Below are 14,830 nucleotides of genomic sequence, written 5' to 3'. Positions count from 1 at the left end.
ACACTTTTCATTTGACATGATTTATTCTGAAAGGGAACGCCTCTAACTTAGCTTGTCTCATCGAACAAACCAATGTGTCGCAAGCGATGTTCTGTCTTTTCTTGGCAGTGCTAAGAGCTTTAGGGAAATCCCATTGTCGACGACGCGGATGTTGAGATAATGTAAAACTCTGACTATTATCAGTTGATTAAAAAAGTTATCATTTGACACTGAAGGCACTGGTTGAACGATATATTTTTAGGTGTAAATGTTGATCTGGGTTGAACTTAAAATAGACAAAGCTTTGTTTTGTAGACACATGTACCATCATCAGATTTTCCGGGTGTTGATTTTTCTTATGACACAAGTGACAGTTACTGCTTCAGTAAAACTCACGAACGTTTAGTATATATCTTTACTTATCTCCGGTAGATAAAGTTTAATTTAAGTTTAATTGTTTGTAATTCTGTCAACATCATATGTGCTAGTTCAGCTAGCTAAACGACGTTTAGCTAGCTGAACTACATATGTGCCTGAAACAAGTCTCCCATTAACCACACCAGAGGACGTTTTTAATGAATCGAACTAACACCACATTTGATATCTTTGGATTATGTTATGAAAAAGTTTCGGACGGAAGTGTTTACTCTTGATATAAATGAAATGCGACATTATTAAATGCTCTGGTGTTTGCTTGTGTTTAAGAAAATGTTGTCTTTTTATATGTCAGTGAGCTGTTATACAGTTCATGTGATCTTAGAAACAATTCCAAGTGTTATTCCAAACACATAGTACGAGGATATATTTCGACTACATAAACAGATACATATACATTAAATGCACAGGGAAATAGATAAAAAAAAGACTGTTTCGTGTTTGATTTGATATGTAGTTATTTCTAAATATTTTTGAGGCATGATTAAAGGCAGCAAGAACCAAAATACACCCTTCGACAAAGAGAGGGATGCGAATCCACACTATGCATGATATTGCAACTTTTTATTCTGAAGGTCAGGGAGAAGTAACAAGTAAACAAAGGTAACAAGTAAACCATGTTCGAGGAAGATACAAGCCAGCAGAAATGTTGCATTGACAAAGAAACATTTAATACTTATGTTGCTGAAGGTGGGTGGTCTATCTTTTCATAAAAGAGCATTTGGTGTGTTTATATTTCTGTACAGTTACTAAGCAAATAACACTTACAAGTAAATGCAAGTTCATGATTGCAGTTTTTAATCACTTGATCATCAGTAGGGTAGCCCATTGCCATTTTCATTGTTACACCAACAGGTTCCATCAAAACTAGTTCCAGCAGCAAGCCGTCACATTGATGTGTGGGGACTTCATTACATGCAAGATGAGCTCATGTGCATGTTTAATTAATCATAAACTTATGTTTATGATGTGATTTATTTGTTTGTTAAATTATACCAGCTTACTGTGAAAAAAAACACACTTGTGTAATGATCTGTTTCCTCCCAGGTAGAGTAGAGCAAGTGAAGGCTTGTATAGAGGCAGGTCTCCCTACTGAGATAACCACCGCCACTGAGGCCACAGAGAGTCCACTACACATAGCTGTACTGGGGGTGAGTAGGTGACATTCTAGGGGTGAATGTGAAGAATAGCAGAGGTGAGTATCATTGCCCATGGGGGTGAGTATCAGGGATAAAGGGGAGAAGTATTAGTCACGAGTAATATGAAAAAAAACCCTGATTTTGAAAAACTTTCACATTTTCAACAGAATTAAAGGGCAGAAACTGGCATCAGGTGTATTTATAGAAGAAACAGTGTTGTCAGAGTATTACTGACATGGGTGACTATAGAGGGTGAAACAACTGTAGTGATAGCTATAGTCAATCTAATCCAACCAACTGTTGCAGTAGTTTTTTTATCCTTGAATTGTCTCATTTTAAGTCATTTCACGAATGATTGTTTAGTTTATATGAAATGAACACAAGCTGAAGTAGTTTCAGTTCCTGTTAATAACTGACACAAAACATGAAATCCAGATCAAGTGTGTTAAAGAGGTAACAGGAGTGTATAACTCTAAATCAAAGTGAATGAGTGAGTACTTCTTGTATTTTGAGACACTCATTTATTGATGGAAGTAAGAAAAGACTTCTGTCTGTATCCCCCCTTAAACTTCATTCCTGCCAAATCATATGTCACTGGAGTATATATTTCTCATCTGATAAGGATTAGTTTTAACATGTTTCTGTCATTGTATCTGAACACACTGAAAGGCATATCCAACTTCTAAACCTGCCACTATAAGTTATCACATTGTGTCAAGGGAAATACGGGGTTTTATCAGTCCCGAGTAAGGTTGTATTCCCCTCTCCGGCTCGGGGAATACAACCTTATTCGGGACTGATAAAACCCCGTATTCCCTCGACACGATGTGATAACGCATTTATCTAGCTGAATGTTTTCACTAAATCAAAACAAAACAACATGTATGGAATCGACTTGCTGCCATGTTGACACCAGCTGATCCTTTGACCACGTTACTAAAGGCTAGTTCATGCACGCTTTTCTCACTTCTCGCGTCATCACCGAGGCGTAGCGGAGTGATATGACTGTCGCAGTGGGAGTATAAAAGCCGTATCTCCCGCTGGCGGATCATGATGGATGTACATGGTATTTTATCAGAGTCACGTGGACCAATCAAGACTCGACATTCTTACATGAGGCTAGATAATCAAAGATATACTTCCTCGGCGTTTTAATTAAGGGGGTATACGGGCGAAAGTCTTACCAGAAGTTAATTACTAAACTATATAGATAGCCATACATACTATTGATGCATCAGTAGTTTTTTTGTTTCTACCAAATTGCAATTCATAGATAGTTCAATGCATCATTACAGCTTTGATTATGGAAATGTACCTAGACTGGTGAATATTTTATGTTTGTCACCTGCCACAATGTAAATGGGGGACTATGTATTCAGCAGTGTTCCTACATACAGTCTCTGATGACCTGGCATACAAAGGAGTAATTGTCCACCATGGGGGCCAAGAAGGGAGATAATGCAGATAAACTATTGAGATAACTCTAAAATGTATATGCTATCAATATTGTTGTCATATTTTGATTGTACATGTGTACCCACATAACATATTTTACGTAATTTTGGGGGATTATTTTGCAAAAGAGAAGCAAAAACTTGTTCATGTCAAACAGTCATGCTTTAGTATTTCAGGATTGTGACATAATAGCACCTGGTTGTTGAGGGGTTAAAGAAAAACAAAGCTGTTTTTGTGGTAGAAGAACTGACATATTGTCCCATTGCGATGGATATGATGAATATGATGATTATGATGATATATTCAGTAATACTGACATCATGCCATTCAACAGGACAGTGAAGAAATGGTGGACGTGTTGTTGGCTAATACCAATTTCATCATGGCCACCAACATATACGGGAAAACTCCACTACACTTAGCTTGTCGCAGCGGCAGACTAGGTGAGTACAGATGCCCCACCTGTAGGACTGGGACGGGTCCAAATTTTCTTCCCGGGTACACCACCCTTTATTACCCTACTCTGTTACCATTTTGTGTATTCCTCACATCAATTTTGTAAGAAATGGCAATATATTCTCCAGCTCAAGGACTAAAATATCAAGTTTCCTTAATATCTTAACTATGTATATTATTCAAAAGAATTTCTGTGTAATTATGTCCATGTCTTCAAAGAAAAAACAAACTTTTAATGGTGTAAGAATAACATATTATATTGTTTAATCTATGAGTCACATGATCAGAACAGGTCTGGGTATTATTGATTGGTTCCAACTCATTACCCACCAGTCCCAGGTATCCGAGTTACCCATGTTTCTAGTAGACTGGCGGGTTCATTGGTGATCATTGTTCAAGGAAAAAGTGTTTGTGGCATTACAGTCTGTTTGAGTCAGAAACGGACCGATGAATTGCAAATGTGATCATTGTACAAAATTTCCACATAAATATGAATAGTACACACGTTTATCGTCTACTAATACCCAACAGCTTTCTGATATTTGAACATTTTCCGGACTACAACGAAAAGGTTGTTTAAGAAACTAGCATCACTGAAAATGCAAAAGTTGTTGTCTGTTGCGGTTGGGTGAAACTGCAGAAATGGAACAGCCACTATCTTGTCGTGCACGGGATACACATGCCTGATGAAAAATGAAGCTGAATGCTGATGTGAAACAGTTGATGATTAAAGTGTATGATTTTTTCCATGCTGAAGCCGAATTGCTGACTGAAATGAAACAAAACTCTCCCTCTCAACACTCAGACATGCTTCTTTGAGAGGCATATTAGAAGGTGTATGAAACAGAAAAACAAATTCCATTTATAGTCACCTTTATTGCAATGAATGGGAGGTTTTGGTGTAGGTACTAGCAGTGTTATCAACTTGACTGATTTTCTTTCACTCAGAAGTAGTTAAATAGAATTTGTCATTCTTGTCCAACCTTCCTGTCAATCATTACCCGTGTATTGTCCTATGCTTCTGTCAGTCATGACCTGTGTATTGTCCTACGTTCTTGTCAATCATGACCCATGTATAGTTCTACGTTCCTGTCAATCATGACCCGTCTATTGTCCTACGTTCCTGTCAATCATGACCTGTGTATTGTCCTACGTTCCTGTCAATCATGACCTGTTTTGTCCTATGTTCCAGTCAATCATAACCCATGTATTGTTCTACATTTGTGTCAATCATGACCCATGTATTGTCTTATGTTCCTGGCAATCATGACCCATTTATTGTCTTATGTTCCTGCCAATCATGACTAATGTATTGTCCTACATTCCTGTCAATCTTGACCCCAGTATTGTCCTATGTTCCTGAGAATCATGATATGTGTTCTGCCCTATGTTCCTGTCAATCTTGTCCCATGTATTGTCCTACATTCCTGTCAATCTTGTATGTTGCAGATGTTGCCAGAAAGCTGTTGGAGCACGGTGCGGAGATCGACTACAAGGACTGTGGGGAGTGTACGCCACTCTTCCACTCCGTTGACAATAACCAGGTTAACATGGTCCGACTCCTCATTGAAGGTTAGCATTTCAAAACCACACAACACAGCACAGAGTTGTGTCCCTTAGCAAGGTCTCTCAACGTGCCACATGGTTTTTCAACGTCAATCTGTTTTTGACTTTACCGTGATTATGCTCTTTGGTGTTGTCACAACAGCAAAAGATGCTGTTTTTCACTTAAATGTTAAAAGTATTCTGTATGTAAACTGTCTCTCAGTTATATTCGGAACAAAATTAGAGACTCGTGAGAGACCTGTTTCACATGTGGATCATGCATTGCTGCCCTGTCTCCTTGATGTATGTCTGAAAACTGACAAATATATCTTTTCCTACAGTTTTCATGATAAAGATGCAGAGCCTGTTTTCATGTAGGGATAGAAAAGTTTTGCACCAGCTCTTTGGTCTTGTTTGTTTTTTGAGTTAATTTCCATCCCTGATTGTTGGAAATACTGACACTTCAGTCAATACTGTGTGTACTAAAGGTGAACAAGTACTCAGTCATTCTGAGTCCTATTTTTGAATGAAGCACTATTTATATTTACTGTGATTGATATTAATGAGTAACATTCAGCAGTGTCTAGGATTGATGACATAGAGTTTACATAGTCATCAAGCTGATTCCTGAATGTTGAAACTGTTGGGACTCCAGGATGGGTCCCCATAACTTGTATTGGCTATTCATACTGGACTGTGTGTGACCTGACGGATTGTCATCATGCATTGACCTGTGAACAGTGTCCGAAAATACCCCAACTACTGGTCCAATAGCCCATGGCTTGAAAAAATCCAGTCTGGCCAGTAACTCTCCACATGGAGACTGGTTGGTGAATTTTCAAGGGGCCAATTTGGAAATATATCACTCTCTTCGATTTGTTAAGTTATAATACACTTTTAAATCATGCAAAATTGTGATGAAAATGTTCATTTAAGCAGTTTACTGATGAAACCCATGTCCACATTCAAAGTTCGGGCTGGTGAATTATTTTGTGGGCTAGTAGCCTTCAGGCATAGCTAGTCCAAGTGGATACTAAAATGTGGAAACTATTTGGCATACTACTTGTGAATGGTTGTTCATACTTTCAGTTTATCACAGGGCAGTGGGAAAGCCTAGTGGTTTAAGCGTTTGCTTGTCATCACAGACGCTGGTTTCATCCCCTCATGGGTACAATGTGGTGTACCCTGCTGTGATATTGCTGGAATATTGCTGAAAGCAGCATAAGACTTCTTATAATAATACTCACGCATTCAGTCATTGGTTTGCCGGAGGCATATTTGATATTTACAGGCTACAGAAATGGAGTTTGGTTGTGAGAGACTATGTTGTAAAACATTCACCCTACTGACAGTTATTCTTGAATTTATACAGTGGACCATATTTTAAATTGTAATGTGCATTTAAAAGAGAAAATTCTTCTTTCTCCGCAGCGGGTTGTGACCTTGACACTTTGAATGAAGAGCTCATAACTCCTCTAGATCAAGCTCTTCTCTTCAACAGAAAGGAGATTATCTCCCTTCTCATCAAGGCAGGATGCGCTATTGACAAATCCGATGGACTCATCTACTACCCAGATCACTATGCAAACCACATTGTGTTTTCATTGTTGGTGAACAACGACCTTGGTAACATCAAACTGCTTCATGACAGCGGGTATACTATGAAATATTCATACATGCAAGAGATGTTTCAGAAGAAGCACATTCTAGCGATGGAAGAGGAGGCCTTCAGGATGCTGATGAGAATGGCCCAGAATCCTCATAGTTTGACCAACTTGTGTAGAACGTGTATCCGCAGGACACTACAGTCAAAAAGATGTGTGACTCGTCAGTCTTTGGACTCCATGATTGATGGGCTTGATGTTCCAGATAAATTAAGACGGTATATCTCTCTCTGTGATACATGATGTTCTCGGGATTTATTGTTGATGACATGTTAATAAATGCTGAAGTAGGTTGTGGCAGAAATGTACACTGCCTCCATGTTTTAGTGGAAGGTCATAATTTGTAATAGGTATAATACAATGTTCTGGAATAAAATGAAAACAAAATGTTTACTTTTTCCTTCATTATTGGATTCCGTGTGAAAGTTAGTATTGTATCAAGGAATTTGCATGTAAGTGTATATAATAATACTAGTTGATAACAGTTGCTTGCCTTTTTTTCGCCAGAATCCAGATTCTTTGTGTCATGCCAGTTGTATTTAAATTCAACATCAAGCGCTGTTATGTCAAAGTATGTAGTGATTTGGATTTTTTTCTGAAAAAAAATGAAATTCCTATAACAGATCAGTCTGCATGAGGCTGTATCTGTTGCCATCTGTTAGTTACAGATTTATGAAACATTTTAAGAATTTGTTTCTTCATAATAAAGAGATGAACTTGTTCAAAAGGACAGTAGTGTTTGTTTCCAGGTTATGATGGGACACAGGCAAACTGTAGCGCAGTTGGGGTTGCGCAACATAGAGAATATGACCAGTCTTCTTATATGCTTCGCGCGAATATAAGAAGACTGGTCATATTCTCTATGTTGCGCCAATTGCGCTACATTTTGCCTGTGAATGGGTGATGATGATTTGTATGGAGAAGCATATACATTGTGAATGATCCCCCTTAAAATATATGTACAAAGTAAGTGACCTCCACCCAGAACCAGGCAACTTTCTCCAAAATCCTGGATCAACCCCTACTGCCAGCTCACGTGCATTTGGCTTTTTAAACTCCCGTTTGTATAACTCTTGTCACGCTTTCGCGGCTAAACTGATACATCTCACACCATTGAGAAAACCAAGTTGAAACACCATACTGCAGTACTCAGTCTGGGCGTCCATTTGAGTACGATTCGGACTCCAGTGATAAATCATTTTCAACTTCAAGCACTCCTGTCATACTAATATTACAGTAACAAATGCATGGTGGATGAAATACTTATAATTTTAATCCAAATAAATAAATAAATAAATAAATAAATAAATAAATAAATAAATAAATAAATAAATAAATAAATAAATAAATAAATAAATAAATAAATAAACGAAGATTGAAAATCTGAAACTAAATTGAAAACAACAGTATTTAAATCAATCAGTGAAATGAAATTTTATTTCACCCTTTAGTTGACCAAGGCTGCTTACACCAAAAGTGAATCCATGCATACCTGTAACACTAAGCACTGTTCACTACAGAACTTGCAATACTGTGGAGACGGCTTTTGGACTCCTAAAATCCAGGTTTAGGCTTGTTCAAATTCATACATTAATCCTTCTAACAAAATCATAACATGCTCATATATTGGAAAACCTACTTTTTTGGCAAGTGACAGTGAGATGTAACAATATAATACAAGCACAATGTGATATTATTGATACTGAGACTTCTTTGGATATTAAACACATGGTCCGTCAAGAATACTTTGTTTTATAAAAATACTTTCACTAGTAACATTGATCGTTATTCTGAACCAAGAATAGTATTTTGTTTATAGGCGCCTACATAAATCAGGTGGTTGCCCGCCCCATTAACCAGCATAGCGAAGCACTCGAAAAGCATCATACGACCACTGTCTGGAAACTGACACAGCTTTCAGACAACCGTTTCAGAGCATTTCATGACTGTTCAAAACAGCATTGAACGTCTGTTAACATTTTAATAAATATAACTCAAGACATTAATTTATTAGACATTTAGCTAATGTTGTCACAGTATGATGAAACCTCGGTAATCGCTAGTTCTGCACTTATTCTGGAAACAAGTGATCAAAACTGCGACAAACAGATTTCGCATTGTAGTGGGTTATATTAATTTTGGTTCAGCGCTCAATAACACTAAATAAAGTGTATGTTTATAATATTGTTGTCAGATATGGGATGGGATCCTTTAAATGTGTTGTCCAGTGTGGTTCAGATATTTTACAAATGGCTAGATAAATGATTGGTAAGACAATCGGATACCTTCCGCCATCAAAGCAGTGTACTTTGGGTTAGGGTAAGGGTAAGGTTTCGCTGGTAGGTATCCGATATTCTCCACGTGTACCTTATACGGTGCCATATATCATTATAAACCTCATATCCTCAGGTATATGACAAAATTACAGTCACAGAAAAATATTGTTTCTAAGAGCAATGAGACCAGAGATTCCAAAAGTCGCAATTCTTTAGGTTTACCGATTTTAGTATTAGCACATCATAAATTCAGGAATTTATCACGTCTACACTATTACATGGATGAAATAGTGTGATAGTTACAAAGATTATATCCGCCAGCATACGACGAAGTTAGGAACATAAAATAATATTGTTTCTGAGAGCAATGAGACTAGAGATAATGAAAGTCTCAATTCTTAGTGGTTGACAGCTAGACACCCATACTACCCACGTCTAGTGTCTCCTCAGGAAACGTATGCTGTAAATAGATAGCTTTGCTTGGGTGTCAACTGTGGGAGTGAGGGGTGTCACGTTCAACTTCATGCTTTTAACAAACTGTGTGTATAATCAAATCATGTGTATTTGTTTTCACGCCTGTATATGTAGGTTCACCTTCTGATTTTCCGATTTCCCTTGTGAAACGAAGCCAGCTTGCCCTGTGTAAGTTGGATAGTGTAAATTATACCTCCTGGTATATGCAATGCATTGGAAGACATTCGAGTGACTCGCATGTTCTTTTTGTATATTCGATTCCTACAGCTGTATCTTATCTCTAAACTACAATAAAAACACAAATTCAGGTTGACTTATCCTGCTAATTTTCCGAGTTCTGCACCAAATGCCACCCACTGGGAAATATCTGTACACACAAGAAGCATAAGTCATGGCGATAAGAATGACAGCACTAAATGCTTAAAATTGTGATCAGGTTTAATTACTGGATAAATGTGCTTTAAATAAACATAAAACCCTAGACTCTTTTATCCAATCACAGCTGCCTCTATCTCCTCACATCTTCCCATACGGTACTCGCCCAGGGAGCAAGTGATTCTGAGTTAGTGTAGTGGAATCTGAACAGCGACACGCTAAAGGATACGATGGGCCTGGTAGCGTCCACAACTGATATAATCCCTTGATCGAGGGAGCCATGTCTCATTATTGTGCCAATGAACTGCTGTACCTGACCCTCTCCACCTTCTACTTCATCTACCCGCCACAGCCGGAGTCCCCATTTTCGCGTCAGAATGGGACTGAATCAAAGGTACATGAACCCGCCCTACCAGCTTGACCCCACTTCAGACCCCACTACGTCTACGTGCATTTTACTGCCGCTTCCCTGTGCTACTCTCAACATCAGTCTCTCTGAGATTGTTTTGAAGTTTCACCTGTAGTTTGTAGTTATTCTAAAAGTTGTTTCTAGGGTGTAATTGCATGCAACTAAGATTAGTTCCTAAAACCACTGCGGGCCTGCCCCTACAGCAGCCTCCCTCTGCAGTCCTGATGCTGGCCCTTTGTCTTTGTCAGATCCGAGGAAGGCACAGAGTAATGAAAACAGACAAATGTGTACACCTCCACCAATGTATATTCACAGTACAAAATACGGTTATTACAACATGTACAACTGAAAGGAAAATAAAGTCTAGTTCTCCAAGATCACATGATCAGCAGGGTAAAATCCATGCCGCTTCTTCCGACCCCCAAGCCCACGCCGACACCATCCAAAGGACATCCCCTGTACATCCATGGGGAACTTTTGTTTGATCCGCATGCCTGCAAGAAACAGATGTAACAAGAGCCATACAAATAATCAGTAAAGAGACACATACCAGGCACAGGTGTAGTAATCATGTGCTTCACTTCCACTCCCAACAGAAGGACAACTCAAACTTAACCTCATACACGTTACATCCTTACACGGTCATCTATGGACGCTACAATGTCCACTCGTACATCCTATACATGAGCGTTATAGATATGCTCCTTGGGAACACTCACCCAGTTTCAACTGGAGGTGCTCAGGGTGGGTGGGCTTGAAGGGCCGGATGACGCGCACATACACGTCTTCCAGATACTTCACGTCCTCCTCCACTACAGCTGGGGGAAGACACAAGAATTCAGTGAAGATCTGCCTCTTACAACATAGTCTTTCTAGTAAAGTTCAGTTCAAAACAATACACAGTGTTCTCAGTGAGAGAAAGAGACGTACATATATGTGTATACATAAAAATGACTCCATTTACCTTTTGAGGTAACAGTAACGGATTCATTGTTGTTAAAGTCATAGTTGTCTCCTTTCTTGGTATTAGACTTAGAGACCCAGCGTCTACGACTGTGAACAGGCTGGCCAATGGCTGACATGATTTCTTGCGCCAAGAGGTTCTCCTCAGTCAAGCCTTTCTTTGGATCACGTCTGATGGCCACATTGGATGCTCGGACAAACGGGGTTGGAATTTTCTCCAAAAAGCCAAATTTCCGATGCCAGGCCTGAACATCTGGGAAGATATACTTCTGTGAGGTCACATCACAGGTGGCATTGATGATGTCATCGACAGCTATATCATCAATGGCCGCCTTCAGGAAACAGCTCCTGAAGCAACAGACAATACCTTCATAAGTACAAGATAACTAATTTATCAAAGCTAGGCAAAGAAAATACAGACAACCAGAAGATTAACTCTAAAAGTAATTAATTGGGACAAAAGTGCTGCACACAGATACAATGATCATAGATCTCTTGTGACTGATCCTGATTTTTCAACACTGGGAGAGAAACACACAGAGAAATAAATAGCACCAAAACCTAGGATGAATACACTGAAGCAAAGATAAGCCAGCCCTATTGCTGTACCTGCCCACATTGTCAGGCGAGCATGTCTTGACAACAAAGTCTCTGAGACTGGAGATCAAGGACTCCAACTGACTCTTCTGCAGGTCACATACTTCTTGACATGCATGGTCAGAGGTCTGGGTGGGTGGAGAGAGGGGGACAAACAGAACAGGGAAGAGATAAAGAAAGGAAAGCAAACAAAAAGTAACAAAGAAAAAGACAGAAAAAAACAAACAAAAAGATGAAGAAAAGGTCGAGAGACAGACGTGAATTATTGTTGGGAGTTTGCATGATATTGTGCACTTATGGGTTTCAGGACGTGGATCATTTACTCACACAGAGAAAGCGGATTAAAAGGGATTAAGACAAACAGTTCTATAACAAAGGAATCCTTCAAAGAATGTGAAGGAATGACTGGAAACAGATATCGGAAGCCATATTTTCAATGTTCACCTTTCTCAGTCTATTCACAAGCTCTTTCTCCTCTTTCAGCAGGCACTCATAATGGGCTTTGTGAGTCTTCTCTTTCTGATTGTGTTTAACCAGCTTTGACTCCAAAGTCCGGACTTTCTTCTCCAGTCGGCTTTCCTGAGACCTCTTGGACTTTTCCCCCAATTTCTCCAGCTCAGCCTTCAGCTCGCTTATTCTCGTTTCATAATTACGAGATGCAGCCATGGCCATTATTCCGCTCTGTCAAGGAGACATTCACCTGTAATATTCTACTTGAAGCAAACGCGCGTGTACAGTAGTATTCAGAATAGGAAATAAACTAAATTCAAGTGTTACATCCCAAAGGCAGTCACCAGAACAACTCACCTCCTTCACCTCCTGAAGATGTTTGAGGCACACCATGTGTCTCTCAGTCAGGGACACAAGTTCCCGGCTCAAAGCCTTGTGCTCAGACAACACGCCTCTCCTGTTAGCAGTGACCAGTCTGAAAACATGTCAACCACTAATATGAATGCCACTCTGGTCATGATTTCAATCACACAATCAAAACAACACGTGGATATAGTCATACGCGAACAACACTAACAAACATCAAATATCCTTACCTTTTTAGAGAATGGATAGGTCCATCCTGGTTCGTCATATCACGTGACACAGTGAGAATGTGATTAGCCTCCTGTTCAGACGATCTCAGGTAGCAAACCAGAAGATGACGAATCTTTTGACTCTCGGAACAAGCTGAAAACGGAATAAAGAGAGCATTGGGGGGATTGGCAATTAAGCAAAACAACCTATAGAAACGGGTTTTCGAAGCAACATAACAGGAACATTTGTCAAAACGTTAATGTGAATAGTAAGTGAATAACTAACTAATTAATCGCATACTTACCATCTTGACTGAGAGTGTCAAGCATAGTCCTGCAGCCCTGACACCAGTCGAGCAGCTTCTCAGCGTATAAATTGTTGATGCCTACCCGGGATTTCATTATTTCTACCCAGAAACGAGAAGGGTTCAAGCTGTAAACAGATAAGATTTCACTCCATCTAATGTGTAAAGAAGAGCTATTTGAGGCATTTAAAGTAGAATGATTGCTGAAATTATTCCATGGCTGTGGGAAGACCTTCTTGAAGTTATGTACAAAATGGCGTCTAACTTGGACATAGCGACGAGAACGTCCGTTACATTTAATTTGGAGATTCCACCACACTGAGTGAAGAATGGAACGAAAGAAAGCTGCTTACAGTTCCCCGTCGTTCTGGAGATGATGAAAATCGGGTAGATGGATCTCGTTCATACTTGGAAACGCAGAGAAAAGACAATTTGGACAGAGCGTATACAGTCAATGGATGTAAATCTGGTTGCTACTCGGGCAATGGCGGCCTTGCGATTATGACGTCACAGAAACAATTCCGTCATACCTCGTTAAAGTCCGTCAATGAAGGTTTTAGCTGGTTCCCGGCTCCCTTGACGCGCGCCAGCGAGCGACATGCAGTTCGGGACCCAGCTTATTGCAGTCTGAGAACGACTTGCATTAAGATGGCACTCTGGACATTGACAGATGTCCATGAATGTGTTGGTGTTTGGCCGTTGCCGAAGTTAGTCAAACTTGTCGCAATTCTCTTGTCTACGAAACATTGAAATGACAAATAAATATCGTCTTTGCAAGGAGGGAGACGAGAGATACTGAAAGTCGCAATTCGCCAGTTTTGCCGACTGTGAGTCCAAAATCAAGGGTACAAGTCTCCAGGACTGACAGGTTCAAGAATATATTATTCACGTGCCTTTTTGTCGATATATTGTGCCATATATCATTCAAAATCTCACATTATCAAATTTATGGCAAAATTACAATTGCAGAAAAATATGGTTTCTGGGAGCAATGGGACCAGGGATACTAAAAGTCTTTAGGTCTACCGATTTTAGTATTCGGACAACCTTGATGACCTTGAGCAGGCTGTACAGAGAGAATGGCAGAACACTTCACAACAGTAGCTTCACATGCCATTTAGTCAATGCCAAAAAGTGTTGAGGCTTGCACATGTGCCCACGGTGGCCATATATGTTACTGAACACTGCTTCACTGTCCAAAACTGACTTGAACCTTAATGTTGAGAATTTGTTCCGTCAGTTCAGCATATTTTGCACGACTGCTTCACGGGTACATGCTTCTGATGACATTTAAGTCTATAAACAGTCTTTAGGACTAGAAATTTATGTTGCTTAACTTTTTGAGTAAAGTTCAAAATTTGAATTAAAAAATATACAAACATGTTTCCTTGGAAGAAATATGGTAATAGAAATGGTGTGTTTCTTCCCTCAGGCAGAAATGTTAGAGTTCTCATTCGCAATTTAAAAAGAAATATCATAATATGTTTTCCCTTCGTTTTGAAGATGTAGACTGCAGAGAAAGCATATGAAATAAGGATTGTTTATATGCATAGCATAACAACTTACAGCGTAAAAGCGATGTCAAATATATCAGAAACGTTTTTAGGTTTCATCAGTGAGAATAGTTACATCACTCCCTTTGCCATGTCCATTATGTCAGCTTGGATACTGCTTTGGATATATAAACATTTCTCCACTAAAAGAGCACTTGACAATATAAATGTCAAATCATA

General features: G+C 39.2%; 2 protein-coding genes across 4 annotated transcripts; one reads left to right on the top strand and one right to left on the bottom strand.

Annotated features, from left to right (window-relative positions):
- The first annotated feature begins 59 nt into the window (after positions 1-59).
- LOC137295829 (26S proteasome non-ATPase regulatory subunit 10-like) lies at positions 60-7,403 on the top strand. 3 transcript variants are annotated; one of them, XM_067827383.1, is made up of 6 exons: positions 60-161; positions 990-1,104; positions 1,462-1,565; positions 3,343-3,451; positions 4,914-5,036; positions 6,441-7,403. In XM_067827383.1, the coding sequence occupies exons 2-6, from the start codon at positions 1,032-1,034 to the stop codon at positions 6,914-6,916; spliced, it is 885 nt and encodes a 294-aa protein (XP_067683484.1). In that variant the 5' UTR covers positions 60-161; positions 990-1,031; the 3' UTR covers positions 6,917-7,403. The 3 variants fall into 3 exon arrangements, with proteins under 3 accessions (XP_067683484.1, XP_067683485.1, XP_067683486.1); XM_067827384.1 differs by having other exon boundaries at positions 124-161; positions 995-1,104; positions 6,441-7,066; XM_067827385.1 differs by lacking the exon at positions 60-161 and having other exon boundaries at positions 955-1,104; positions 6,441-7,066.
- A 3,167-nt stretch (positions 7,404-10,570) lies between these two features.
- On the bottom strand, positions 10,571-13,662 carry LOC137296518 (uncharacterized). Its single transcript, XM_067828319.1, has 9 exons — positions 13,451-13,662; positions 13,098-13,225; positions 12,814-12,946; positions 12,575-12,692; positions 12,212-12,448; positions 11,780-11,895; positions 11,172-11,518; positions 10,927-11,025; positions 10,571-10,701 (listed from the first exon to the last, which is right to left on the bottom strand). Exons 1-9 carry the CDS (start codon positions 13,501-13,503, stop codon positions 10,571-10,573), a joined length of 1,362 nt encoding a protein of 453 aa, XP_067684420.1. The 5' UTR covers positions 13,504-13,662.
- Between the last annotated feature and the right edge of the window lie 1,168 nt (positions 13,663-14,830).

The sequence above is a fragment of the Haliotis asinina genome, chromosome 9 (assembly GCF_037392515.1).
Source record: "Haliotis asinina isolate JCU_RB_2024 chromosome 9, JCU_Hal_asi_v2, whole genome shotgun sequence".
In the NCBI taxonomy this organism is placed as follows: Eukaryota; Metazoa; Mollusca; class Gastropoda; order Lepetellida; family Haliotidae; genus Haliotis; species Haliotis asinina.
Note: the sequence above shows the minus strand (reverse complement) of the source record. Positions and strands in the feature narration are given on the sequence as shown.